Source organism: Dendrobates tinctorius, unplaced genomic scaffold, assembly GCF_039654945.1.
Source record: "Dendrobates tinctorius isolate UK_male_01 unplaced genomic scaffold, ASM3965494v1 ptg000086l, whole genome shotgun sequence".
NCBI classification, from domain to species: Eukaryota; Metazoa; Chordata; class Amphibia; order Anura; family Dendrobatidae; genus Dendrobates; species Dendrobates tinctorius.
The window spans coordinates 13,108,276-13,134,997 of record NW_027361754.1 but is presented as its reverse complement, the minus strand read 5'-3'; the positions used below and the strand labels follow the sequence as shown (position 1 = coordinate 13,134,997).

The following is a 26,722-nucleotide window of genomic DNA, read 5'->3' as shown; positions in this document are numbered from 1 at the left end:
TTTGGCTGGAGACACACTAGCGATTTAAAAATCAGTTCAATTTTGATGCAGGAGAGTCAGGCGAGTGTAATGCAATTGTCATGCGAGAGTCATGTGTTTTTTATGCGAGTACAATCCGATCTTTCACACCTGGCATCTGATTTAAGGGCCCGTTACACATAGCGATATCGCTAGCAATATCGCTGTAATGTCACAGATTTTATGACGTAGCAGCGATATTGCTAGCGATATCGCTACATGTGATACCTCCGACCGGCTCCCCCGTTGCTGGTCGCGCGAGAACGTCCTGGACCATTTCTCGTCGGGCGCTTCCTGCTGGGCTTCCTGTGGCGCCGACAAGCGACGCGCGGACGCGGGCGGGAGGACGTCAGGATCGCCTCGTCTGACAGGTAAGTAGCGACCTCCGACCCCAGCGATGTCGCTGCTGAGATCTGCCTGTGTGGCAGCTCACTAGCGACCACTTAGCGATGCACCAGCGATCCATATCGTTGTCGGGATCGCTGGTGCATCGCTAAGTGTAACGGTACCCTTACATCCGAATGCAGTGCGATTGCTATCGGACTGCAATGTGATTTTAACATGAGCTCTACAAAGAGAAATGTGCTAAGTCATTTACACATCGTTTATTCTTCAAAACATACATATACTGTATATACACACACACACATTTTTTTTTTCCTGCTCAAAAAAAATAAAGGGAACACTAAACAATACTTTTTTTTTGAGCAGTATTTATATATGTATGTATATATACATACATACATATATATAGATAGATTAAAAGCCGGCAAATTATCTGCCGGGTACAGTATAGAATAGGTTATAATACAATAGATAGAGTAGTTATATACACTTAGAATAGGTGTGTGTATATATATATATTATTTTTTTTTTAATATATATATATATATATATATATATATATATATATATATATATATATATAAATATATATATATGTCTTTATATTTCATAGACTGCCCCAGAAATGGTGCATCTCTAAGATGCCCCAATTTCGACACTTAGGCCAGGGTCACACTAACCAACGCAAAATACAGTCAGTATTTTACATGCGTAATACGGATGAATGGCCCCTAAACAGTGCTCCGTATGTCATCCGTAATCAAGGTGTGGTCGCGTATTTTGTGCATGTAAGCATCCGTATGTAATCCGTATGGCATCCGTATGGCGAGATTTTCTCATCACCTTGCAAAATGGACATATAATGGAGCCCTATGCCAGGTTTTATAACACAAACCAAAGAATAGATATAGACACATAGAATGCATATATATATATATATATATATGTATTCTATGTGTCTATATCTATTCTTTCATTTCTTTATTAAACCTGTCAGTGTGAGTTTACTGTATAGCGCACTGAATTGTCGGCTTTGCTAAAAGACACCGGGTGCGTATTTCTCGCAAGTCACGTGTGGTCCGTGTGTAATCCGTATTTTTTGCGCACCCATAGACTTGCATTGGCGTATTACGGGCGTAGTACGCTGACAATCGCAGCATGCTGCGATTGGCACGGAGCCTAGAATACGGATGAGAAATATACGCCTGTTGGGAGCTGCCCCATAGAGAATCATTGGTCCGTGTCTAATGCGTGCTTTTAGCGCCTCTCACTCGGCCATATTCCTCGCCAGTGTGACCCCGGCCTAAGCCTCTCGCTTCCCACTGCTCTGTAACAGGTGGTAAATGGGGTAACAGTTGGAGGTTGATGCCACCTTTCTGTTTGTAAGGTGACATCAAGCCTGGCTTAGTAATGGAGAGGTGTGAATAAGACACCTATCCATTACTAATCCTATAGTAGTGAGAGGGTTAAAGACACACAGCCAGAATAAAGTCTTTTAATGAAATAAAACAATAAACACAGTTTTGCCATCTTTATTGTTCTGCTAATCCATGCAACACCCTTGTTCTCCTGTAAGAATTTAAAAAAAAAAAAAAAAAAAAAATCAGCAATATACCATACCTGTCCGGCGTTCAGTCCCACGCAGTAATCCATATAAGGGGACTGTACAGTTTACAACCAGGAGCGGTGCTAAATGCGACCACTGATGAATGAACAAGAAGCTGCCGGCGCTTGCTTCAGTGACTAGCGGTGATGGTAACTGATGCCGTTCTGCCTCACAGCCTGACCCACAGTGAACTCTTGAGCATGGGAAAATGAACTGGCATTCCCATAATTTGTGTATATATATATATATATATATATATACATATATATATATACAGTGGGGCAAAAAAGTATTTAGTCAGTCAGCAATAGTGCAAGTTCCACCACTTAAAAAGATTAGAGGCGTCTGTAATTTACATCATAGGTAGACCTCAACTATGGGAGACAAATTGAGAAAAAAAAATCCAGAAAATCACATTGTCTGTTTTTTTTTTCATTTTATTTGCATATTATGGTGGAAAATAAGTATTTGGTCAGAAACAAGCAATCAAGATTTCTGGCTCTCACAGACCTGTAACTTCTTCTTTAAGAGTCTCCTCTTTCCTCCACTCATTACCTGTAGTAATGGCACCTGTTTAAACTTGTTATCAGTATTAAAAGACACCTGTGCACACCCTCAAACAGTCTGACTCCAAACTCCACTATGGTGAAGACCAAAGAGCTGTCAAAGGACACCAGAAACAAAATTGTAGCCCTGCACCAGGCTGGGAAGACTGAATCTGCAATAGCCAACCAGCTTGGAGTGAAGAAATCAACTGTGGGAGCAATAATTAGAAAATGGAAGACATACAAGACCACTGATAATCTCCCTCGATCTGGTGCTCCACGCAAAATCCCACCCCGTGGGGTCAGAATGATCACAAGAACGGTGAGCAAAAATCCCAGAACCACGCAGGGGGACCTAGTGAATGAACTGCAGAGAGCTGGGACCAATGTAACAAGGCCTACCATAAGTAACACACTACGCCACCATGGACTCAGATCCTGCAGTGCCAGACGTGTCCCACTGCTTAAGCCTGTACATGTGTCAGGATTCGTACCGGGGTCTAGTCTGGGTTCCACAGCAAGTTTCGCTGCCTTACTGGCTGTGCCACACAGCCAGTCGGAATATTCAGTTTCTGATCAACTAGTTCTTTTTCATTCATCATTCTTCCCCGTTCTGGTGATTGGCTGCTTCACTGTTTCCTGTTCGTATGTCCCGCCTTCTTCCTATTTAGCACTCCTCAGGGCTTTCACTCCTTGCCGGTGATTCTTTTGTGGTACGGATTCCTGCCTTCTCCACTGCGCTGCCCGGTACAACCTCTGACAGCCTCCCGGTCTCTCTTTCGTCTGAGTACCTCTGGACTCTAGCTTTCCGCTTGTCTTTGCTGAAAGTTTAGTACTGTTTGGTGTGGTAGTTTTGGGTTTCGTGGATTAACCCTTCAGGTTCGTTCTCTCTTTAGTATCACTCTTGTAGTCCTCCTTGCTGCTGCTTGTCTCCCTTAGGTTGTCCAGCATTAATTCCACCCTCGGTTTACCCTCACTGTAGCTCCCTGCACTTACGCCGAGGAAGGGACCGCCGCCCAGTTGTCGCCCACCGGCTAGGGTGGGACCGGCAAGTAGGTAGGGTCAGCGGGGGGGTGGAGCTCAGTGGCACCTTCCTTCCCCGCCGTGTGGTGGAATCATAACATAATCACCGGCCCCCCAAATGGACGCTATGACCTCCTTAGTCAATCAGATGCAGGGTCTTACTCAGCTGGTGCAAGATCTTGCTGCGCAGGTCCAGCGTCAGGAGCAAATTCAAGCAGCTGCCGTGGCAGGGACAACTAATTCTGAGCTTAGAGTTAACTTACCCGAGCCATTTTTCGGAGATAGAAGCCAATTTGTTTCTTTTAGAGAAAATTGTAAATTATATTTTCAATTACGACCTCTTTCTTCTGGTCCTCCAGCTCAAAGAGTCCGTATTATAATCTCTCGCTTACGGGAGGGGCCCCAAGAGTGGGCCTTCTCTCTGCTGCCAGATTCAAATCTCCGTGTTTCAGTAGACGACTTCTTTCAAGCCTTAGGGAATATTTATGATGAGCCTGACCAAGTAGCTCTGGCCGAGGCAAATCTCACCTCCCTGTTCCAGGGTGATCAGGAGGTAGAGATTTATTGCACCCAGTTTCGTAGATGGAGCTTAGCTACCCGTTGGAATGATCCCGCCCTACGGAATCAATTTCAGCGGGGCCTTTCTCCAGCCCTAAAGGATGAACTGGTACATTACACCCTGCCCCAGTCTCTAGAGGAGCTGATGGCCTTAATGGTCAGAATTGATCGCAGGTTAAGGGCGAGGAGATCGGAGCAGGCAGCAGCGCAGGTTTCCGTTTTCTCTAGGGTCACTCCGGCTGTTCCGAGTCTGCCAGCTGCCGAACCCATGGAAGTGGGAGCCATGCAAACTACCACAGAACCTAGCCCTTGCCGTCCACGCCACGCACCTGGAACCTGTTTTTACTGCGGGGATCCTCGGCACTGGATAAAGGATTGCCCGCGGCGCCCTTGCACTCCACAAGAATCTTCTCGGAATACACCACCTAGGCCTGTGGGTGGACAGGTAATTTCTTTAAGTTCTAAGAGACTCTTAGTGCCAATTTCTATCGCTTTCTCCTCCTCTAAGGGAGAAGGAGTGGCCATGATTGATTCAGGGGCTACTGCTAATTTTATGTGTTATGAGTTTGCTGTCTCTTTGGGTATTTCTTTAATTCCACTCGCTCACCCCACTAAATTAGTTGGTATTGATAACACCCCACTAGCTAATGGGGAGATTAGTCTCTGTACTCCATTACTATCATTTCAGGTTGGAACAACTGTCATTTTTGGTTATGCATGACCTCCCAACTAGTGTCATACTGGGGCTCCCATGGCTCCAGCTCCATAATCCCAACATTAACTGGGTTTCTGGTGAATTAGAGAAGTGGGGTGCAGATTGTTCACAGAAATGCCTGTTAACACACGTTTGTGGTATCGTCTCCGTACAAGCTTCTCTTCAGAGTCTTTTGGGCCAATTCGCAGATGTCTTTTCTATGAAGGAGTCTGAGCGGTTGCCACCTCATCGCTCTTATGACTGTACTATCAATTTGGTTCCCAATTGTAAATTCCCTAAGGGACGCTTATACAATTTATCTCCTCCTGAAAGAGAAGCTTTACGTGAGTATGTACAAGAGGCTCTAAGAAAGGGGCATATTCGTCCGTCCACCTCACCCCTGGCCGCAGGTTTCTTTTTTGTCAGTAAAAAGGATGGAGGACTCAGGCCGTGAGTAGATTACCGAGGTCTTAATGAGATAACTGTCCGTAACCAATATCCACTACCGTTGATTCCGGACCTGTTTAACCAGGTTCAGGGGGCTCGATGGTTTTCGAAGTTGGACCTGAGAGGGGCGTATAATCTCATTCGTGTAAAGGCTGGCGACGAGTGGAAGACCGCCTTCAATACCCCCGAGGGCCACTTCGAGTGTCTGGTTATGCCCTTTGGGCTGTGCAATGCTCTGGCGATTTTTCAAAATTTCACCAATGATATTTTCCAACATGCTATTGGCCGCTATGTAATTGTCTATCTGGATGATATTTTGGTGTTCTCTCCTGACTGGGACTCACATTTGAATCATGTAAGGGATGTACTCCAGGTACTCCGCAATAACCAACTTTTCGCCAAGCAACAAAAGTGTATTTTCGGGGTCCAAAGTCTATCTTTTTTGGGTCATATTTTGACACCCCAGGCCATCACAATGGAGCCGGAGAAGGTAAAAGCGGTTCTTAATTGGGCTCGTCCTGCATCTTTGAAAGCTCTTCAAAGATTTCTGGGGTTTGCCAACTTTTACCGCAAGTTTATAAAAAACTTCTCTATTGTGGTGAAACCTCTCACAGATCTTACTGTGAAAGGTTCCGACTTGGTAAACTGGAGTAAGGATGCAGTGGACGCCTTCACGTTTCTTAAGGAGAGCTTTGCCACTGCTCCTGTTCTTACCCAGCCCGATCAGGAGAGACCCTTTGTTGTTGAGGTTGACGCCTCGGAAGCGGGGGTGGGGGCAGTACTTTCACAGGGGACTTCGTCTTTGACTCATTTGAAACCCTGTGCATTCTTCTCAAAGAAGTTTTCCCCAGCGGAAAAAAACTATGATATTGGGAACAGGGAACTGCTCGCTATAAAGTTGGCCTTTGAGGAATGGCGGCATTTCCTGGAGGGGGCCAAACATCCTGTTACTGTCCTCACCGACCATAAGAATCTTGAATATCTCAAAACGGCCAAACGGCTAAATCCAAGACAGGCAAGGTGGGCGTTGTTCTTTTCACGTTTTAATTTTGTGATTTCTTTCAGACCCGGCTGCAAAAACGCCAGAGCAGACGCGCTATCTAGAAGCTTCTTGCCTGAACAACCGTCAAACATCCCACCTGTTCCCATTTTACCTGAGAAAGTGTTTTTTGCTGCTAATACCTCTGATTTGTTTGCTGAAGTTAAACAATTTCAACATTTGTCTCCGTCCGGCTCTCCTGATAATAAATGGTTCGTTCCCTGTCATTTGCGTTTGAGACTGCTGAATGAATACCACAACTCTCCTCTTTCAGGTCACCCTGGTATTTCGGGTACTATGGAGTCAATCTCCAGAAATTTTTGGTGGCCGACTTTACGCCGGGATGCCACTGCCTATGTCAAGGCGTGTGACATTTGTGCCCGGTCTAAGGTTAACCGCTCACGGCCTTTGGGAGAACTATGTCCTCTACCTGTTCCCTCCAAGCCATGGACCCATCTGTCCATGGACTTTGTTACTGATTTACCTCCCTCCCTGGGAATGACTACCTTGTGGGTTGTGGTAGATCGCTTTAGTAAGATGGCGCACTTTATTCCTTTACCCAAATTACCATCCGCCAAGCAATTGGTCCCCTTGTTTCTAAATCATGTGGTGCGGCTGCATGGAATTCCTTCTAATATTGTCTCAGATAGGGGTACCCAATTTGTCTCCAAATTCTGGAGAGCTTTCTGTAGTAAAATTGGCGTTTCCCTTGCTTTCTCATCGGCCTTTCACCCGGAGACCAATGGGCAGACAGAATGGGCCAATCAAGCCCTTGAACAATTCTTACGTTGCTATGTGGCTGATAAGCAAGAGACCTGGGCATCTTTTATTGCCTTGGCAGAGTTTGCCATAAATAATAGGGTGAACTCTTCCACAGGGATGTCTCCCTTCTTCTGCAACATGGGATTTCACCCTAAATCCAGCTCTTTCTCTGAGGACCCCTCCGACAGTCCTGAGGTAGAGATTGTTTCCTCTGATCTGCGGTCGGTTTGGGAGCAGGTCCAAAGCAACATCAAAAAGGCTCATGAGTCACAGTGCCGCTTTGCTAATAGGAAGCGGAGGAGAAGTCCTTCCTTTGAAGTTGGGCAGAAAGTGTGGCTTTCTACTAAAAATCTGAAACTGAGAGTCCCCTCTGGTAAACTGGCTCCCCGGTACATTGGGCCCTTTAAAATATCTCAGATAATCAACTCTGTTTCTGTCAAATTGGACCTCCCCCAGGCGATGAGAGTGCATTGGGTATTCCATGTTTCTCTCCTAAAACCTTATGTACCTCCAGTTTGTCCTGCTGACACACCTCCTGCTCCTGTTGTTGTACTTGGTCACCCCGAGTTTGAGGTAAGAAAGATCTTGGACTCCAGGAAAGTTTGTGGGGTCCTGCAGTACCTGGTGGACTGGAAGGGGTATGGCCCTGAGGAGAGGTTGTGGGTGTCTCATTCCGAGGTTCATGCCCCCAGGTTGTGTAGGAGGTTCCATGTCGATTTTCCTGAGAAGCCTTCCCCGGGTGAGGGTCCGGAGGCCCCTCATAAAGGAGGGGGTAATGTCAGGATTCGTACCGGGGTCTAGTCTGGGTTCCACAGCAAGTTTCGCTGCCTTACTGGCTGTGCCACACAGCCAGTCGGAATATTCAGTTTCTGATCAACTAGTTCTTTTTCGTTCATCATTCTTCCCCGTTCTGGTGATTGGCTGCTTCACTGTTTCCTGTTCGTATGTCCCGCCTTCTTCCTATTTAGCACTCATCAGGGCTTTCACTCCTTGCCGGTGATTCTTTTGTGGTACGGATTCCTGCCTTCTCCACTGCGCTGCCCGGTACAACCTCTGACAGCCTCCCGGTCTCTCTTTTGTCTGAGTACCTCTGGACTCTAGCTTTCCGCTTGTCTTTGCTGAAAGTTTAGTACTGTTTGGTGTGGTAGTTTTGGGTTTCGTGGATTAACCCTTCAGGTTCGTTCTCTCTTTAGTATCACTCTTGTAGTCCACCTTGCTGCTGCTTGTCTCCCTTAGGTTGTCCAGCATTAATTCCACCCTCGGTTTACCCTCACTGTAGCTCCCTGCACTTAAGCCGAGGAAGGGACCGCCGCCCAGTTGTCGCCCACCGGCTAGGGTGGGACCGGCAAGTAGGTAGGGTCAGCGGGGGGGTGGAGCTCAGTGGCACCTTCCTTCCCCGCCGTGTGGTGGAATCATAACAACATGTCCGGGCCCGTCTGAAGTTTGCTAGAGAGCATTTGGATGATCCAGAGGAGTTTTGGGAGAATGTCCTATGGTCTGATGAAACCAAACTGGAACTGTTTGGTAGAAACACAGCTTGTCGTGTTTGGAGGAAAAAGAATACTGAGTTGCATCCATCAAACACCATACCTACTGTAAAGCATGGTGGTGGAAACATCATGCTTTGGGGCTGTTTCTCTGCAAAGGGGCCAGGACGACTGATCCGGGTACATGAAAGAATGAATGGGGCCATGTATCGTGAGATTTTGAGTGCAAACCTCCTTCCATCAGCAAGGGCATTGAAGATGAAACGTGGCTGGGTCTTTCAACATGACAATGATCCAAAGCACACCGCCAGGGCAACGAAGGAGTGGCTTCGTAAGAAGCATTTCAAGGTCCTGGAGTGGCTTAGCCAGTCTCCAGATCTCAACCCTATAGAAAACCTTTGGAGGGAGTTGAAAGTCCGTGTTGCCAAGCGAAAAGCCAAAAACATCACTGCTCTAGAGGAGATCTGCATGGAGGAATGGGCCAACATACCAACAACAGTGTGTGGCAACCTTGTGAAGACTTACAGAAAACGTTTGACCTCTGTCATTGCCAACAAAGGATATATCACAAAGTATTGAGATGAAATTGTTTCTGACCAAATACTTATTTTCCACCATAATATGCAAATAAAATGAAAAAAAAACAGACAATGTGATTTTCTGGATTTTTTTTTTCTCAGTTTGTCTCCCATAGTTTAGGTCTACCTATGATGTAAATTACAGACGCCTCTCATCTTTTTAAGTGGTGGAACTTGCACTATTGCTGACTGACTAAATACTTTTTTGCCCCACTGTATATATATATATATATATATATATATATATACACACACACACACACACACACACACACACACACATATACACACACCTATTCTATGTGTATACCTGTATTCTATCTTTTCTATTCTAACCTGTCAGTGTGATTTTACAGGAGCCGCATATGAATTGCTGGCTTTTCATAGGATACCGGTACGTTAAAATCGCACAGCACTTGCATGGTGTGAGTGCTGTGCGATTTTTTTTTTTTTTTTTTTTTTTTTTTTTTTTTTTTTTTTTTTCGCACCCATTGACTTCTTTTGCGGGATGCGATCTGTTTTCTTATTACAATCGCAGCATACTTCCATTTTTTTTCCCAGCCCAAACCTGATCCGAGCTGGAAAAAAAATGCAGATGAGCACGCAATCATAGATTAACCCCTTCCTGACATCAGACGTACTATCCCGTCCATGAGACCCGGGCCCCTATGCCCATGGACGGGATAGTACGTCTAGCGCGATCAGCGGCGCCCACGTGTTGAGCGCCGCTAATCGCGGCCGGGTGTCAGCTAATTATCACAGCTGACATCCGGCACTATGTGTCAGGGGCGGTCACGGACCGCCCCGACACGTTAACCCCTTGCACACCGCGATCATACATGATCGCGGTGTACCGGGAGTTAAAGGGAAGCATCGGCAGGGAGGGCGCTCCCTCCGTGCTTCCCTGAGCCCCCCACGGCAGCGCAATGTGCAGCGCTGCTGCGGGGGACTCCTTTCCTCCAGGCCCCCGGATCCAAGATGGCGACGGGGGCCTTCGGGGGCCTGGAAGAAGCTGGCTTCCTCAGTGCCTGCAAAGCGCAGGCATGAGGAAGCCTTGTGCACTGCCTGTGACAGATTGCTGATCTGCCACAGTGATCTGTGATGTGACAGATCAGCGATCTGTCACAGGACAGTGATGTTCCACCTGGGACTATGTAATAAAGTTAAAAAAATTAAAAAAAAGATGTAAAAATAATTTTAAAAAAATCGCCAAATAAATTAGTAAAAAAAAAAAAAAATATTCCCCAATAAATTCATTTTTTGAAAATAAAAAAACCAAAACAATAAAAGTACACATATTGGGTATCGCCGCACCCGTAACGACCCGCCCTATAAAACTGTCCCATTAGTTAACCCCTTTAGCGAACCCCTTAAAAAATAAAAATAAAAAACGAAGCAAAAAATAATGATTTATTATCATACCGCCAAACAAAAAGTGTAATAACGCGCGATCAAAAAGACGCATATAAATATCCATGGAACCACTGAAAACGTCATCTTGTCCCGCAAAAAACGAGCCACCACACAGCATCATCAGCGAAAAAATAAAAAAAAGTTATAGCTCGCAGAATAAAGCGATGCAAAAATAATTATTTTTTATATAAAATAGTTTTCATTGCATAAAACCGACAAAACATAAAAAAAGACCTAAATGAGGTATCGCTGTAACCGTACTGACCTGAAGAATAAAACCGCTTTATCAATTTTACCGCACGCAGAACGGTGTAAACGCACTCCCCCAAAAGAAATTCATGAAACGCTGGTTTTTGTTCATTCTGCGTCACAAAAATCGGAATAAAAAGCGATCAAAAAATGTCACGTGCCCGAAAATGGTACCAATAAAAACGTCAACTCGTCCCGCAAAAAATAAGACCTCACATGACTCGGTGGGTCAAAATACGGAAAAATTATAGCTCTCAATATGTGGTGATGCAAAAACTATTTTTACAATAAAAAGCATCTTTTAGCGTGCGACAGCTGCCAAAAATAAAAACCGCCATAAATAGTAAATCAAACCCCCCGTTATCACCCCCTTAGTTAGGGAAAAATAATAAAATTAAAAAAATGTATTTATTTCCATTTTTCCGTTAGGGTTAGGGTTAGGGCTAGGGTTAGGGCTGAGATTAGGGTTAGGGGTGTGTTGGGGTTCAGGTTGGAGTTAGAATTGGGGGTTTCCACTGTTTGGGCACATCAGGGGCTCTCCAAATGCAACATTGCGTCTGATCTCAATTCCAGCCAATTCTGAGTTGAAAAAGTCAAATGGTGCTCCTTCCCTTCCAAGCTCTGCCATGCGCCCAAACAGTGTTTTACCCCCACATGTAGGGTATCAGCCTACTCAGGACAAATTGCAAAACAATTTTTGGGGTCCAATTTCTCCTGTTACCCTTAGGAAAATAAAAAATTGGGGGCAAAAATATCATTTTTGTGGAAAAAAATGATTTTTTTATTTTCACGTCCGAGCGTTATAAACTTCTGTGAAGCACTTGGGGGTTCAAAGTGCTCACCACACATCTAGATAAGTTCCATGGGGGGGTCTAGTGTCCAAAATGGGGTCACTTGTTGGGAGTTTCAATAGTTTAGGTACATCAGGGGCTCTCCAAACGCACATGACACCCGCAGACCATTCCATCAAAGTCTGCATTCCAAAATGGCACTGCTTCCCTTCCGAGCCCCGACGTGTGTCCATACAGTAGTTTTCTCCCACATATGGGGTGTCAGCGTACTCAAGACAAATTGGATAACAACTTTTGCGGTCCAATTTCTCCTGTTACCCTTGGGAAAATGAAAAAATTGGGGACTAATTGATCATGTTTGTGGAAAAAATACGATTTTTTTATTTTCATGCCCGGGCATTATAAACTTCTGTGAAGCCCTTGGGGGTTCAAAGTGCTCACCACACATCTAGATAAGTTCCTTGGGGGTTCTCGTTTCCAAAATGGGGTCATTTGTGGGTGTTTCCACTGTTTAGGTACATTAGGGGCTCTCCAAAGGCAACATGACACCCGCAGACCATTCCATCAAAGTCTGCATTCCAAAACGTCACTACTTCCCTTTCGAGCCCTGACGTGTGTCCATACAGTAGTTTTCTCCCATATATGGGGTGTCAGCGTACTCAGGATAAATTGGACAACAACTTTTGGGGTTCAATTTCTCCTGTTACCCTTGGGAAAATAAAAAAATTGGGGACTAATTGATCATGTTTGTGGAAAAAATACGATTTTTTTATTTTCATGCCCGGGCATTATAAACTTCTGTGAAGCCCTTGGGGGTTCAAAGTGCTCACCTCACATCTAGATAAGTTCCTTAGGGGGTCTAGTTTTCAAAATGGGGTCATTTGTGGGGAGTTTCCACTGTTTAGGTACATTAGGGGCTCTTCAAAGGCAACATGACACCCGCAGACCATTCCATCAATGTCTGCATTCCAAAACGTCACTACTTCCCTTCCGATCCCCGACGTGTTCCCATACAGTAGTTTTCTCCCACATATGGGGTATCAGCATACTCAGGACAAATTGGACAACAACGTTTGGGGTCCAATTTCTCCTGTTACCCTTGGGAAAAAAAAAAAATGGTGACTAAAAGATCATGTTTGTGGAAAAAGTACGAATTTTTTATTTTCACGCCCGGGCGTTATAAACTTCTGTGAAGCACTGGGGGGTTCAAAGTGCTCACCACACATCTAGATAAGTTCCTTGGGGGGTCTAGTTTCCAAAATGGTGTCATTTGTGGGGGGTTTCCACTGTTTAGGTACATCAGGGGTTTTCCAATCGCGACATGGTGTCCGATCTCAATTCCAGCCAAAAACGTCAAATGGCGCTGCTTCCCTTCCGAGCTCTGCCATGCGCCCAAATAGTGGTTTACCCCCACATATGGGGTATCAGCATACTCAGGACAAATTTCACAATAACTTTTAGGGTGCTGTTTCCCTTGGAAAAATAAGAATTGAGGGTGAAAAGATCATTTTTGTGGAAAAAATATGATTTTTTAATTGTACGGCTTTATGTTATAAACTTCTGTGAAGCCCTTGGGGGTTCAAAGTTCTCACCACACATCTAGATAAGTTCCTTAGGGTGTCTAGTTTCCAAAATGGTGTCATTTGTGGGGGGTTTCCACTGTTTTGGTACATCAGGGGTTTTCCAATCGCGACATGATGTCCGATCTCAATTCCAGCCAAAAACGTTAAATGGCGCTGCTTCCCTTCCGAGCTCTGCCATGTGCCCAAATAGTGGTGTACCTCCACATGTGGGGTATCAGCATACTCAGGACAAATTGCACAATAACTTTTAGGGTCCTGTTACCCTTGGGAAAATAAAATCTGGGGTGAAAAGATCATTTTTGTGGAAAAAATGATTTTTTAATTGTACCGCTGTACGTTATAAACTTCTGTAAAGCCCTTGTGGGTTCAAAGTTCTCACCACATATCTAGATAAGTTCCTTGGGGGGTCTAGTTTCCAAAATGGGGTCACTTGTAGGGGGTTTCCACTGTTTAGGTACATCAGGGACTCTCCAAACGTGACATGGCGTCCAATCTGAATTCCAGCCAATTTTGCATTGAAAAAGTCAAACGGCGCTCCTTCCATTCTGAGCTCTGCCATGCGCCGAAACAGTCGTTCCCCCCCACAAATCAGGTATCAGCGTACTCAGGACAAATTGCACAATAACTTTTGCAGTCCAATTTCTCCTGTTACCCTTGGTAAAATAAAAAAAAAATTGAACCTGAAGTATTTTTTTTGTGAAAAAAAGTTAGATGTTCATTTTTTTTAAATATTCAAAAAAATTCCTGTGACGCACCTAAAGGGTTAATAAACTTCTTGAATGTGGTTTTGAGCACCTTAAGGGGTGCAGTTTTTAGAATGGCGTCACTTTTGGGTATTTTCTATCATATAGACCCCTCAAAGTGGCTTCAAATGTGATGTGGTCCTAAAAATAAAATGGTGTTGTAAAAATGAGAAATCGCTGGTCAACTTTTAACCCTTATAACTTCCTAACAAAAAAAAATTTTGGTTCCAAAATTGTGCTGATGTAAAGTAAACATGTGGGAAATGTTAGTTATCAAGTTTTTTGTGTGCCGTATCTCTATGATTTAAGAGCATAAAAATTCAAAGTTGGAAAATTGCGAAATTTTCAAAATTTTTGCCAAATTTCCATTTTTTTCACAAATAAACGCAAGTTATTTGAATGAAATTTTACCACTAACATGAAGTACAATATGTCACGAGAAAACAATGTCAGAATCACCGGGATCCATAGAAGCGTTTCAGAGTTATTACCTCAGAAAGGGACAGTGGTCAGAATTGTAAAAATTGGCCCGGTCAAGAACGTGCAAACCACCCTTGGGGGTGAAGGGGTTAAAATTGGTCCGAATTCAATCCGATCTTTTTATCATCGCCAGTGGGCATGAGCCCTTTTTTAGCATTGGCATTGAATCTGTCCAGCTACAGTGTGACAACCATATCCGCCCAGGGGCCCAGCGGTTTGGGGTAAATATATACCTGATAACAACATGGCTTTTTTAATCACTCACCATCTCTTAGGCTGGAGCTGTAATCTAAATACCGTATCTTAATGCAAATGCAATTACTGGCTGAGAATAAACCTTTTTTTGTATTTCATGCCTGACCATGGATTAGAACAAGCAGGGAACTGAGCCAGATGCTTATCATCAATCGCTGCAATTACAGCAGCCACGTTGGAGAGTTGCCAGGATATTGCAGCTTGTGAGTTACACACCGGGTCTGTGAAAACTCAGCATCTCTGGACAGGTTATAGCAGGGGTAGGCCATTAATTTTCCCAAGGGGCCACATGAGGAACTGGCACAGTTGTGGAGGGTTGAACCAATCAGCTGAACTTAATTCAGCTCAATATTTTATTTTTGAAAATAAGGTTTTAATTAGATGTATATATGGGTAAGAATAAAGATTACAATAAGCTTTATAGTAAAATCTACTAGAAGCTAGTCAACATATGTTACCCCTACAGAAAAGCGAGCTCATTGTCACCATTTTAATTGTCTTTTTCACATAACATACTTTAACTAGTGATGTAATGATTGCATACTTGCGGTAATGTGTCCGCCCAGCGCCAGAGAATCCTCACAGTGCGTAGTGCACGTGCTGTGAGGACTCACAAGTCTGCAGTCAGAGTGTTTTACAGACTTGTAACCAAAAGTCCGGACAACTCCTTTCATAATATTTTCCAGTAATAAGTTTCTAGCATTTAATCTCCAGCGCTGGATTAAAATAATAAAATATGATGTTACTCACCCCAAATTTAGCTCTACCATTTCATCACTGCACTGATCTCTATTTACTGGCTGCAGTAGTGACAGCCCAACTACAGCTCACATCACTGCTGCTGCCAATCACAGAGCTCAGCAGCTCATGCTGTCTACATGGAGCGGAGTCGCTGAGCTCATTGGGTGTGGAGGTGATGTCTGCTGCACTCGTCCCGTCACCACTGCAGTCAGTAACCAGAGACCATAGCAGAGGCAGACAGGTGGCCATGGAATCGGGGAGGGTACATTACAACTTATTTTATTACTGTGACCTACTACTGGCTAATAGAGGACAAAAACTTATAACTGGAAAATATGAAATAATAACATACACTTCTACTTCCTACACTGGCACCATTCTTCCACGCTGAGCCCCGTGTACCCATGTCATTGTCACATGAAGGCTGCAGTTATCCGCAGCCACAAGAGACACATGGTTGAGAGCAGCTGAATAACGCCGGTGTATTTTTTTGGTTATTATTTTATGCAGCTGTTTACTGACATATAGACGGGTTTATAAGTATTGAGGATAACCACAGTGAGCCCGAACTGTTTGGCTGCAGCCTTTACAACTTTGTCAGAGCAGACATCCACCCTGACAGAATATTGATCAGCTGCAGCCATGTCACATTACCCTCCGCCAACAGCAGTGCCGACATTGCTAGAACGGTGTCACTGCTGTTGGGGAGGATTCATTATTTGCATTTTAACTTGGATCCTAAAATGATTATGGGAACCTGTCACGCTAGATAATGCTATTTACCTGCAGGTGTGGGGTTAATCTGCAGTTAAAATAGCTTTAGGCTATGTGCCCACAATCCAGACGTTGCAGCACATGTCCGCTGCGTCCAAAGTGCTGCCATCTATTGAACGCAGGTGAATCCGCATGTGATCACTGAACCCGTGCGGAATACTTTCTATTGATGTAATTTCTGTTATGGAGGTTCGCGTCTCTGCAAGACAAATTGACATATTGCGGTCCTGAACGAAGCGCCATATTTCAGTGTCAGCGGGTGATCCACGGTTGAAGCGGTTTTGACACTGCACAAGTACATAGCGTTCAACCCGCAGCATTTACTGATTGTCTGCACGTACCATTAGAAAGCTATTCAGCTGCTACAATGGCAGCCCAGCAACTGGGAAGAAAGTAACTTTATTCCTACAGGTAGCATCTGACAGTCAGAGACTCGGTTTCAGTCACTGCTCAGTACATGGTGAGCGGCACAAGGAAGCACTACAGCAAGGTGTGTACTGATGCACTGCAAAGCAAGCTGTCAAAATATCAGGACATGTTGACAGCCACCACTCACTATGTACTGAGCGGTGACTGTAGCCGTGTCTCAGCCTGAGGCTGCTGAGTTCATGTCTACCCATAGCTGAGCTTTCAATGCAGCTGCACAGCAGTAAAACACTACTGACCTGCAGATTAAGGCTATGTGCACACGTTGCGGAATTCCCGCGGAAATTTCCGCGGGAATTCCGCAACTCCCTGCCGCGGAAATACACAAGAATTCTGCATGCGTAATTCACACGAAAATCTAGCATTTTACAAGCATAATTAGCTTGCAGAATGTTAGCGTTTTCCAAGCGATCTGTAGCATCGCTTGGAAAACTGATTGACAGGTTGGTCACACTCGTCAAACATAGTGTTTGACTAGGGTGACCAACTTTTTACTATTGAGGCTGCCTATGCAGCATCAGTAGTAAAAAGATCTAATGTTAAAAATAATAATAAAAAAATCTTGATTTTCTCAATTTTCGGCATCCCACGCAGCGTTCCCAGGCCTCAGCGATGCTCCCGGCATCTTCCGATCCCAGCGATGCCTTGCGACAATGACCATTGATGCCGTAGCATCTCGCAAGACCATCACTGGGATCGGAAGATGCCGGGAGCATCGCTGAGGGCTGGGGACGCTGCGTGGGACGCCCGAATTGAGAATAACACCATTTTTTTCTTTAAATCTTTTTTTTTTTTTTACAGGGATATGGTACCCAGTGCCTGGAGGAGAGTCTCCTTTCCTCCAGACACTGGGTACCATCTGCACATTTTCCGCTTACTTTGCGCATGATGGGCATAGCCACATGTGGAAAGTAAGCGGAACAATGCTTTCCTATGTGTGCGGAATTCCCGCGATTCCGCACAAAGAATGAGCATGCTGCGTATTTTTCCGCAATGCGATTCCGCCACGGAAAAATACGCAGCCTTAGCACAGCATGTGTGGAATGCCATTGAATTCAATGGTCTGCTTATTTTATACGTTTTTGCAGCGGTCTCGTGGCGAAAAACACGGCAAAAACACATAAAATCTGCGGGAATTCTGGACGTGTGTACACAGCCTTAACCTTTATCTGCAGGATAACAGCATTTACACATTATGAATGTCATTTATGTACATGTGCCTTATTTAAAGAGGTTTTCCAGGCTTCGGGCTCAAGTCTGTAGTTACTGTATGTAAGGGCAGATGTGTAAATCCTGACACAGTGTGCAGTGTGTGCATTGTCAGGATTTTCCAGGAGTGAGCAGGCAGTTGTGTGATTTGCCTATCTCCGACCACATTTTGGCTAGACGTGTCCGGCCTCGCTCAATACACTTTCATTAAGCGAGGCTGCGGCCATCTAGTCGGAATATGGCCGGGAGTACGCAAATCACATACTTGCGGTCAAACACCTGCCTGCTCGCTCCTGGAGAATTGCGCACACACAGCACTATGTGAGGATTCACATGTAGAATTCTGTCTCACACTGAGCAACTACAGACTTTAAAGGGGTTGTCCAGGCTTTTCACATAATCTCAGTACATATCTGGGCTGCAGAATTATGACAATAAGTAATTTACTTTCTGTCACTAGTTTGCACGGTTTTCTAGATATTCTGAACAGAATGTCCAAGGGGGGGGGGGTGTTATGGCATTGAAATGAGAACTAGTCGTAAGTGAGGCTGCTAGAGGGGGAGGATTTGTGACTGTGTGATGAGGGCTGCTTCATGTGGACGGGGAGGGCCTGTAGCTATGGAGAGTGGGGTTGTTGCTATAGAGGGCATGTTTGGAGTAGAGTAGGAGGTTACGACCAGTTCCGCCCCCTCTGAATCCTTATGCAGACTGCACCATGGCTGCTTTGCCTCCTTTCCGCCCTCATCAGACTCCTCACTGCACACTGTATTGCTACCTGGCCTGCACACTGTGACTGCTGGAGCATTCCTTCTACTCTGTTTGATTGTGCCTGTCCGGGCAGGACAAGCACAAGCAAAGGGCCAGATGTGGCCCGCGGGCAGCAGTTTGCCCAGTCCTGGGTTATACTAACATGCATGATAATGCCCACAAAAATACGGCACACTGTCTCTATAGGCAAGTTCTAGTACAAAGCGTTCTAGCTTTATGACCCCTGCTCCTTGCTATGTTTGGTGCATGACCATGGGACTAACTTAATGGAAGCTATAATGGCAGATTTGGAAATTCGGGTCATGCACAGGCGTAGGATTCAGTGCAACCTTTCCTGGTGTAGGTTCATTTCCTCGTCCAGAAACAGTTTTCCCCCTTTTGCGTAGAAAAAAATTGTAATTGTGACCATTTATCCAGATTCTGCTACAGTATACACTATGGTGCCTTTGCACATGGTACGCACTCTTGTATCAGATTTGCTCTGAGATGTACTCTCTTTATTTTAAGGAGTTATTCACTACTCCAGACCAGTGCCGACACCACTGGAACGGCGCCAGCATCGGGGGGTGAGTATAGCAAACATACAGATTGGAAAGGGCTTGCCTTCTGACAACTCTACATAGGAGACCCATAGGGGTAGTAAAATATACCTTTAGGGTAAGGTTTTGGCAACAGCATGAATGAGAAAGTAAAGTTTAAATCCCTGGCACCCATTTCTGCAAGAGCACTGGAGATGGTTTGTGAGGCTAAAGCGCTCTCTAGACTTAGTAATCCACAACCTCTACCCTTCATTCAAGTGCTGCCTGTAGCATCCTTGAGGAGACCATTACCATTACAGGCATCTCTCAAAAGCAAGGGGAAGGGTTGTGGAGCACTTGCTGCAGAGAGCAATCCAGCCTTACATCCATACACATTAGAGTCAGCCAAACAAATCTATTCTTGTCTATAAAGGGGTTGCCTGGACCAAACCAATACGTCTGCAGGTATTCTGTGTCACCAGATTGATGAATCCCCCCAGCACACGCACTGTGTGCTATGGGGATTCACTGGTTTCTGACTCGGGACGAGTTGTACATACTCCAGGCGAGTGGGATCGGCCTTGTCTATACACTTGTATTGAGCAAGGCTGCGCCCCATCTAGTGGCACGGCAAACCAGTGTGTGTTTCCAACTAGAGGGCGTAGCTTCACTCCATACAAGTGTATGTGTGGCGCCCCCAGGAGTATGGTCGCCACAGTGGCTTTGCCTTCCTCCAGGGAAGGGTAATGCCAGGCTTGGAGGCAATGATGGGTCTCTCTCGCAGTCAATCCATACATGCAACACAGTTCCACTCCAGGCTAGCAGGTGGAACTCTGAACCTGGATTAAGGGGAGGAGTGCTCTCTGAGGGCTAAGAGGAAGGAGGAGTCAGTGAGTTTGTGGAGGGTGAAGTGTGCAGACGTGTAGGGAGAAGCTGTAGGTTGAGCTGCGGAAGGCGAGCTCCCTCAGCTTGAGAGCGCAAGGACTGGAGCCTGGTCTTCACGGTTGTACGGATACTAACGGTCCTGCCACAGATACCAGAGGAGTAGGAGGCTGTAAATGCCCTACTCCCATCTAAGACTTGAGGCACAACAGCAGCTTGGATAGAGAGCAAGGACTCAGAGAGAGAGGAGTCCCCGAGAGAGGCTACAGCTGTCTGCCGTGCAAGTAAGGTTCTTGGGAACATCTGACAGGAGGAACTTCAGAGTAACTCAGTGCTTGGAGTACTTCATTCAAATACGCGCTAGGAAGGAGACTGCACAGCCCGTCTGCTGAGAGAGAATCACTGAATTGCTTCCAAGCTAGCCTGCACCGTTACCATCTGTAATCAGGATCCTGGACTGCAGTTATCAAGTAAAGGTACAGAAATTGCACCCCGCTGTGTCTTGTCTGCTTCTTACCTTCCCGGCACTGCTACATCCCCGAGCCATCCACATCTACACTGCCCTGGGACTATAGCTTCACCTGTGGGGAGCTATTACATCTTTGCTGCACCATACCATCAGTCCCAGCGGATCTGTCTGCAGCATTGGATTAACATCTCCCTTGCCGAGCTCCACAGGTGGCGTCACGAACTATTCTATTCATTTAACCACATCTCCCCATTACTTGGGCACCCAGGGCCATGGACCGGGTCACCGCTGCTGTGACACATTTCCCTGACACCGGCCCGGCACCGAGTACCCCACAGCCCTGGGAGGGCGACCCATATGTGTGGCGCACTGCATCTTTACCGCCACAAAAGAGTTAAATATGTACTGTTTTGCATGTGTTTTGTGAGCAATGGGAGTTATGCTTTCTCTGCTAGAGACCACAACACACGCACACACAATTTACCTCACTCCCTTACTTGTCTGAAGCTTAGAGCTTTGCAGACATGCCCTAACTGGGAGGGGGAGGAGTCGAGAGTGGTTGTTTTTCGGGGAAGAAGAAGGTGAAGGAAAGATGGAGAATGCTTTTGGAAGCCATGCCATGTGCTCCTTCCAGGAGTAAAGCTAAGAAGCATCAGGGAATCAGCCCCTAGGCCATCCATGCTTTCAGAGCAGGGTGGTAAGCTGAGAGACTGTGTGAGTTTATATAACCAACAGCAAAGTGTTTTCCCAGGGAAGACTGCCACAAACTAGGATCAGTGAAGGATTGTGCAAGAAGGAACTCAAGCTTCACACAGGATCCAAGCTGCAAGTTGCCAGTGGAGGAAAACACAGTGAGTAGTGGCTACACTGGAAAGTTCTAAACTCCGGGAAGCCTTGGTCCCAGAAGGGATTAGATTAGCAGGAAGCTTACACTTACACTCACAGAAGAGTGAAGGATAACTCCCATTCTGCAGAGCAGACTGTAACCTGGTGAGAGTTGTAATATCTCCTCTGAACTGCACCTGAACTACAGTAAATGATAAAGTGACTTTCCTTGTCTCCTGCCTTATTACTCCATGCCTTCTACTTCCATCACAATCTCTTGGGGTCAGCCCTGGTTGGAGAGGGTTAAACATCTGCACTGCCATCACCATCTACTCCCCCAGGGATCATCTGCAGTGTCGGCTATACTACAGTCGAACACTCCAACTGGCGTCACGAATCACTACATAAACTTTATCCCTAATCAATACTCCCCTTTTACATGACCGCCTGGGGCCACGAACCAGGTCACTGCCACTGTGACACATCCCTTTAAGACGACCGGCCCGGTACCAAGTATCCCATGGCCCCTGGGGTGCGTCATTTGTGTGCAACCCTATATAGATGGGTTCAGTCAACAGTCTGATCTGTATGGGGGGCCCCAGTTTCTTACTGCCAATCCATATACCCGCTAAGATATAAGCGGATGACACAGACATCCACAAGCCGCTCTCTAGTTGGGAGCACAGGAGCGATTCTGTGTATGACTGAATGGGGCAAGATAGCAGGTGACCGAACCATCGATTGTAAGACCGCTATCTGAAGTGTATGGGGGCTTTAGTGGATAACCATCAGATAGTTGATGTTGATCCTTTTGTTTTCTAGGCAGAGGTGTCTTGAAATGACTAAAGATCCATAAATGAGCGCAGATCAACTGTATGCAAGTGAATCTGTGCTTGTTTATGTCGCTGTTCACACTGATGGACAAGACTGTACTGTTACTACAATCAATCTGTTCCCATAGAGAACATGTTTGATGTTGGCAGCCTAACCTATATGCTGTGTGTTGCCATCACCCATTATTCTTTATGGCAACATATTCGATTAAATCAGCCAGCGAACAAGCGCTTTGAGTCATGTTTACATGGGCCGATATTGATAAACGCGCTTTTTTATAACCTAAGCCTTCATGTGTTTGGGGGAGTCAACAGGAATAGTTGTCAGCAGCTATCTATGTTGTATGGGCATGAGATTGAAGAGCTCTCAGCATAATTCCTCCATTTCACTTTTCCCTTGCAGTTCTTGCAGGAGCAATAATTGCTAGATTAATTCTTTAACCCCTTAACCCCCAAGGGTGGTTTGCACGTTCATGACCGGACCAATTTTTACAATTCTGACCACTGTCCCTTTATGAGGTAATAACTCTGAAACGCTTCCATGGATCCTGGTGATTATGACACTGTTTTCTCATGACATATTGTACTTCATGTTAGTGGTAAAATTTCATTCAAATAACTTGCGTTTATTTGTGAAAAAAAACAGAAATTTGGCGAAAATTTTGAAAATTTCGCAATTTTCCAACTTTGAATTTTTATGCCCTTAAATCACAGAGATATGGCACACAAAAAACTCAATAACTAACATTTCACATATGTTTACTTTACATCAACACAATTTTGGAACCAAAATTTTTTTTTGTTAGGAAGTTATAAGACTTAAAAGTTGATCAGCGATTTCTCATTTTTGCAACACCATTTTTTTTTTTACGGACCACATCACATTTGAAGTCACTTTGAGGGGTCTATATGATAGAAAATGCCCAAAAATGACACCATTCTAAAAACTGCACCCCTCAAGGTGCTCAAAACCATATTCAAGAAGTTTATTAACCCTTCAGGTGCTTCACAGGAATTTTTTGAATGTTTAAAAAAAAAAATGAACATTTAACTTTTTTTTCACAAAAAAAATTACTTCAGGTCCAATTTTTTTTATTTTACCAAGGGTAACAGGAGAAATTGGACTGCAAAAGTTATTGTGCAATTTGTTCTGAGTACGCTGATACCTGATATGTGGGGGGGAACCACTGTTTTGGCGCATGGCAGAGCTCAGAAAGGAAGGAGCGCCGTTTGACTTTTTCCAATGCGAAATTGGCTGGAATTCAGATCGGACGCCATGTCACGTTTGGAGAGCCCCTGACGTACCGAAACAGAGGAAACCCCCCGCAAGTAACCCCATTTTGGAAACTAGACCCCCCCCAAGGAACTTATCTAGATGTGTGGTGAGAACTTTAAACCCCCAAGGACTTCACAGAAGTTTATAACGTACAGCCGTACAATTAAAAAATCATATTTTTTCCACAAAAATGATCTTTTCACCCTCAATTTTTATTTTTCCAAGAGTAACAGGAACCCAAATGTTATTGTGCAATTTGTCCTGAGTACGCTGATACCCCATATGTGGGGGTAAACCACTATTTGGGCGCATGGCAGAGCTCGGAAGGGAAGCAGCGCCATTTGACTTTTTTGGCTGGAATTGGGATTGGACGACATGCCGCGTTTGGAAAGCCCCTGATGTGCCTAAACAGTGGAAACCCCCCACAAATGACACCATTTTTGAAACTAGACCCGCCCAAGGAACTTATCTAGGTGTGTGGTGAGCACTTTGAACCCCCAAGGGCTTCACAGAAGTTTATAACGCCCGGGCGTGAAAATAAAAAAATCATATTTTTTCCACAAACATGATCTATTAGTCCCCAATTTTTTTATTTTCCCAAGGGTAACAGGAGAAATTGGACCCCAAAAGTTGTTGTCCAATTTGTCTTGAGTACGCTGATACCCTATATGTGGGAGAAAACCACTGTATGGGGACATGTTGGGGCTCGAAAGGGAAGTAGTGACATTTTGGGATGCAGACTTTGATGGAATGGTCTGCGGGTGTCATGTCGCGTTTGGCGAGCCTCTGATGTGCCTAAACTGTAGAAACTCCCCACAAGTGACCCCATTTTGGAAACTAGACCCCCCACGGAACTTATCTAGATGTGTGAGGAGCACGTTGAACCCCAATTGCTTCACAGAAGTTTATATCGCCCGGGCGTAAAAATAAAAAAAAATCATTTTTTTTCCACAAAAATTATATTTTTGCCCCCAATTTTTTATTTTCCTAAGGGTAACAGGAAAAATTGGACCCCAAAAGTTGTTTTGCAATTTGTCCTGAGTAGGCTGATACCCCATATGTGGGGGGTAAAACACTGTTTGGGCACATGGCAGAGCTTGGAAGGGAAGGAGCACCATTTGACTTTTTCAACGCAGAATTGGCTGGAATTGAGATCAGACGCCATGTTACGTTTGGAGAGCACCCGATGTGCCCAAACAGTGGAAACCCCCCAATTCTAACTCCAACCCTAACCCCAACACACCCCTAGCGATTTTTATAAATTATTTTTACTTTTTTTGTTTTTTTTACTTTATTACAATGTCCCAGGGGGGACATAACTGTCATGTGACAGATCGCTGATCTGTCACATCACAGATCGCTGTGACAGATCAGCGATCTGTCACAGGCAGTGCAGAATGCTTCCTCGTGCCTGAGCTTTGCAGGTACTGAGGAAGCCGGCTCCCTGCAGGCCCCCGAAGGTCCCCGCCACCATTTTGGATCCGGGGACCTGCAGGGAAGGAGGCCACTGAAGCAGCGCTGCACACTGCGCTGCTGTGGGGGTCTCAGGGAAGCCCGGAGGGAACCCCCTCCCTGCCGATGCTTCCCAAAACCCCGGTACACTGTGATCATGTTTGATCGCAGTGTGCCAGGGGTTAACATGTCGGGGGCGGTTGATGACCGCCCCTGACACATAGTGGCGGGTGTCAGCTGTGATAATCAGCTGACACCTGGCCGCGATCAGCGGCGCTCACCACGTGGGCACCGCTGATCGCTATGACGTACTATCCCGTCCTTGGGAATTAAGTCCCAGGGCATGTGGACAGGATAGTACGTCATATGGCAGAAAGGGGTTAATGCTGCTGCCAAAGTCCTGCCCATAGATATGTGTAAACACCTTTACCAGCCTTATATCTACAGCTATCAGTATGACGTATTAAAGAAAATATGGGCATACAGGTGATATAATTGTTGGGCATACAGGTGATAGAAATGTTAGACTTGTCCTACCTGTATGCCTCATATTCATAGTCTTTTTCTGAGAAAATGTTATGTTCTTTCTTTATGCTAATGATTTCTTCCAGGTTCTGAGGCGTGTGGTGCCTGTAAGGAACCCCTGCCTCCTGTCTTCATTACAATACTGTCCCCCTCCCATGCACGTCAGTTATGGCCCCGGAATCCTGCACCCTGCACTCCCTCAGAAAAACATACCTCGTCCTCCCTTCTATGGGCACTGCATTTAGGGATCTTCTGCGCAGCGCCAGTGAGTATCTTTGACCTCCGGCATGTGCAATGATAAGATGCTCTCTCCACTTCCTCCCTGCAGAGTCATAGCTAGGAACCATGTGTACATAGTGATGACTATGCAGGGAGGAAGTGGGGGGAGCACCTTATCAGTGTGCACACTGGAGGTCAGTGGAGCGGAAGTCACTGGCACCTGTGCAGAAGATCCCTGACTGCAGTTCCCTTAGAAGGAAGGATGAGTTATGTATTTCTGAGGGAGTGCAGGACGCAGGCGTGGGACTCCAGTGCCATAACCGATGTGCATGGGAGGGGGTAAAATTACAATAAGGAGAGGAGGCAGGGAATTCTTCCAGGCACCACATGCCCTGGAGCCTGGAAGACATCATTAACATAAAGACAGAATAGAACATTTCTCAGCAACAAGACTATTAATATGAGGAAGACAGGTAGGACTAGTGTAACATTTCTATTACCTGTATGCCCATGTTAATAAGTCATATACATTTTGGGGAGGGGGGAACAGTTTCCCTTTAAAAAGGAGTCTGAAAAGTGACAATTACGTGTCCATACGTTTGCATCATAGCTTTTTGTGTCGTTCTGCAGAAAAGTAGGAGAAAGTCAGGATAAGGACTCCTCTCAAGAGGCCTTATAGAAAGCATATTAGCTTTTGAGTGCTAAAGAAGATCCATCATGAGTCGTGTCTATACTTTTTGTTGATGGTGCCAATAGTGTAAGATTCCCCCCTGCCATGTATTTTTCTCATATCTGCAAGTTTTACTCTGACCTTTGGTTGTATATTGCAGTTTCCATCCCGTGTGATGTCCTGATCCATCTGTCGTAAATGCAATGTCCACAGTTTTATTCCTCGTATCAATTTCTGGAGGTAAAGTCTCACCACAGAGAGGAGCAAGGTCTTTCCCCCCAGCTGTAATCTGAAATGGAAAAATGCAAAGATCACTTTGGTCTTGACCACACATGTCAAACTTTGGACCGCTGTCCAAATCTGGCCAAAGGATGATTATATTTGGCCCGTGACACCAGGAATGGCCATTGTACATTATGGAGGACTATGTGGGGCCATTATACTGTATGGAGGTCAATGTGGGGCCATTATACTGTATGAAGGTCTATGTGGGGCCATTATACTGTATGGAGGACTATG

General features: G+C 45.3%; 1 protein-coding gene across 2 annotated transcripts in view; it reads right to left on the bottom strand.

The window, feature by feature from the left end:
• MASP2 (MBL associated serine protease 2) overlaps positions 1-26,722 on the bottom strand; it is a 127,546-nt gene that overhangs the window by 36,132 nt on the left and 64,692 nt on the right. Inside the window, exon 6 of one of the 2 annotated variants that reach the window (XM_073585072.1) lies at positions 26,345-26,492. The exons of the other annotated variant lie outside the window; for it this stretch is intronic. Within the exon in view, the coding sequence (XP_073441173.1) occupies positions 26,345-26,492 (148 nt within the window). The remainder of the gene's footprint in view (positions 1-26,344; positions 26,493-26,722) is intronic. 2 annotated transcript variants of the gene reach the window in all.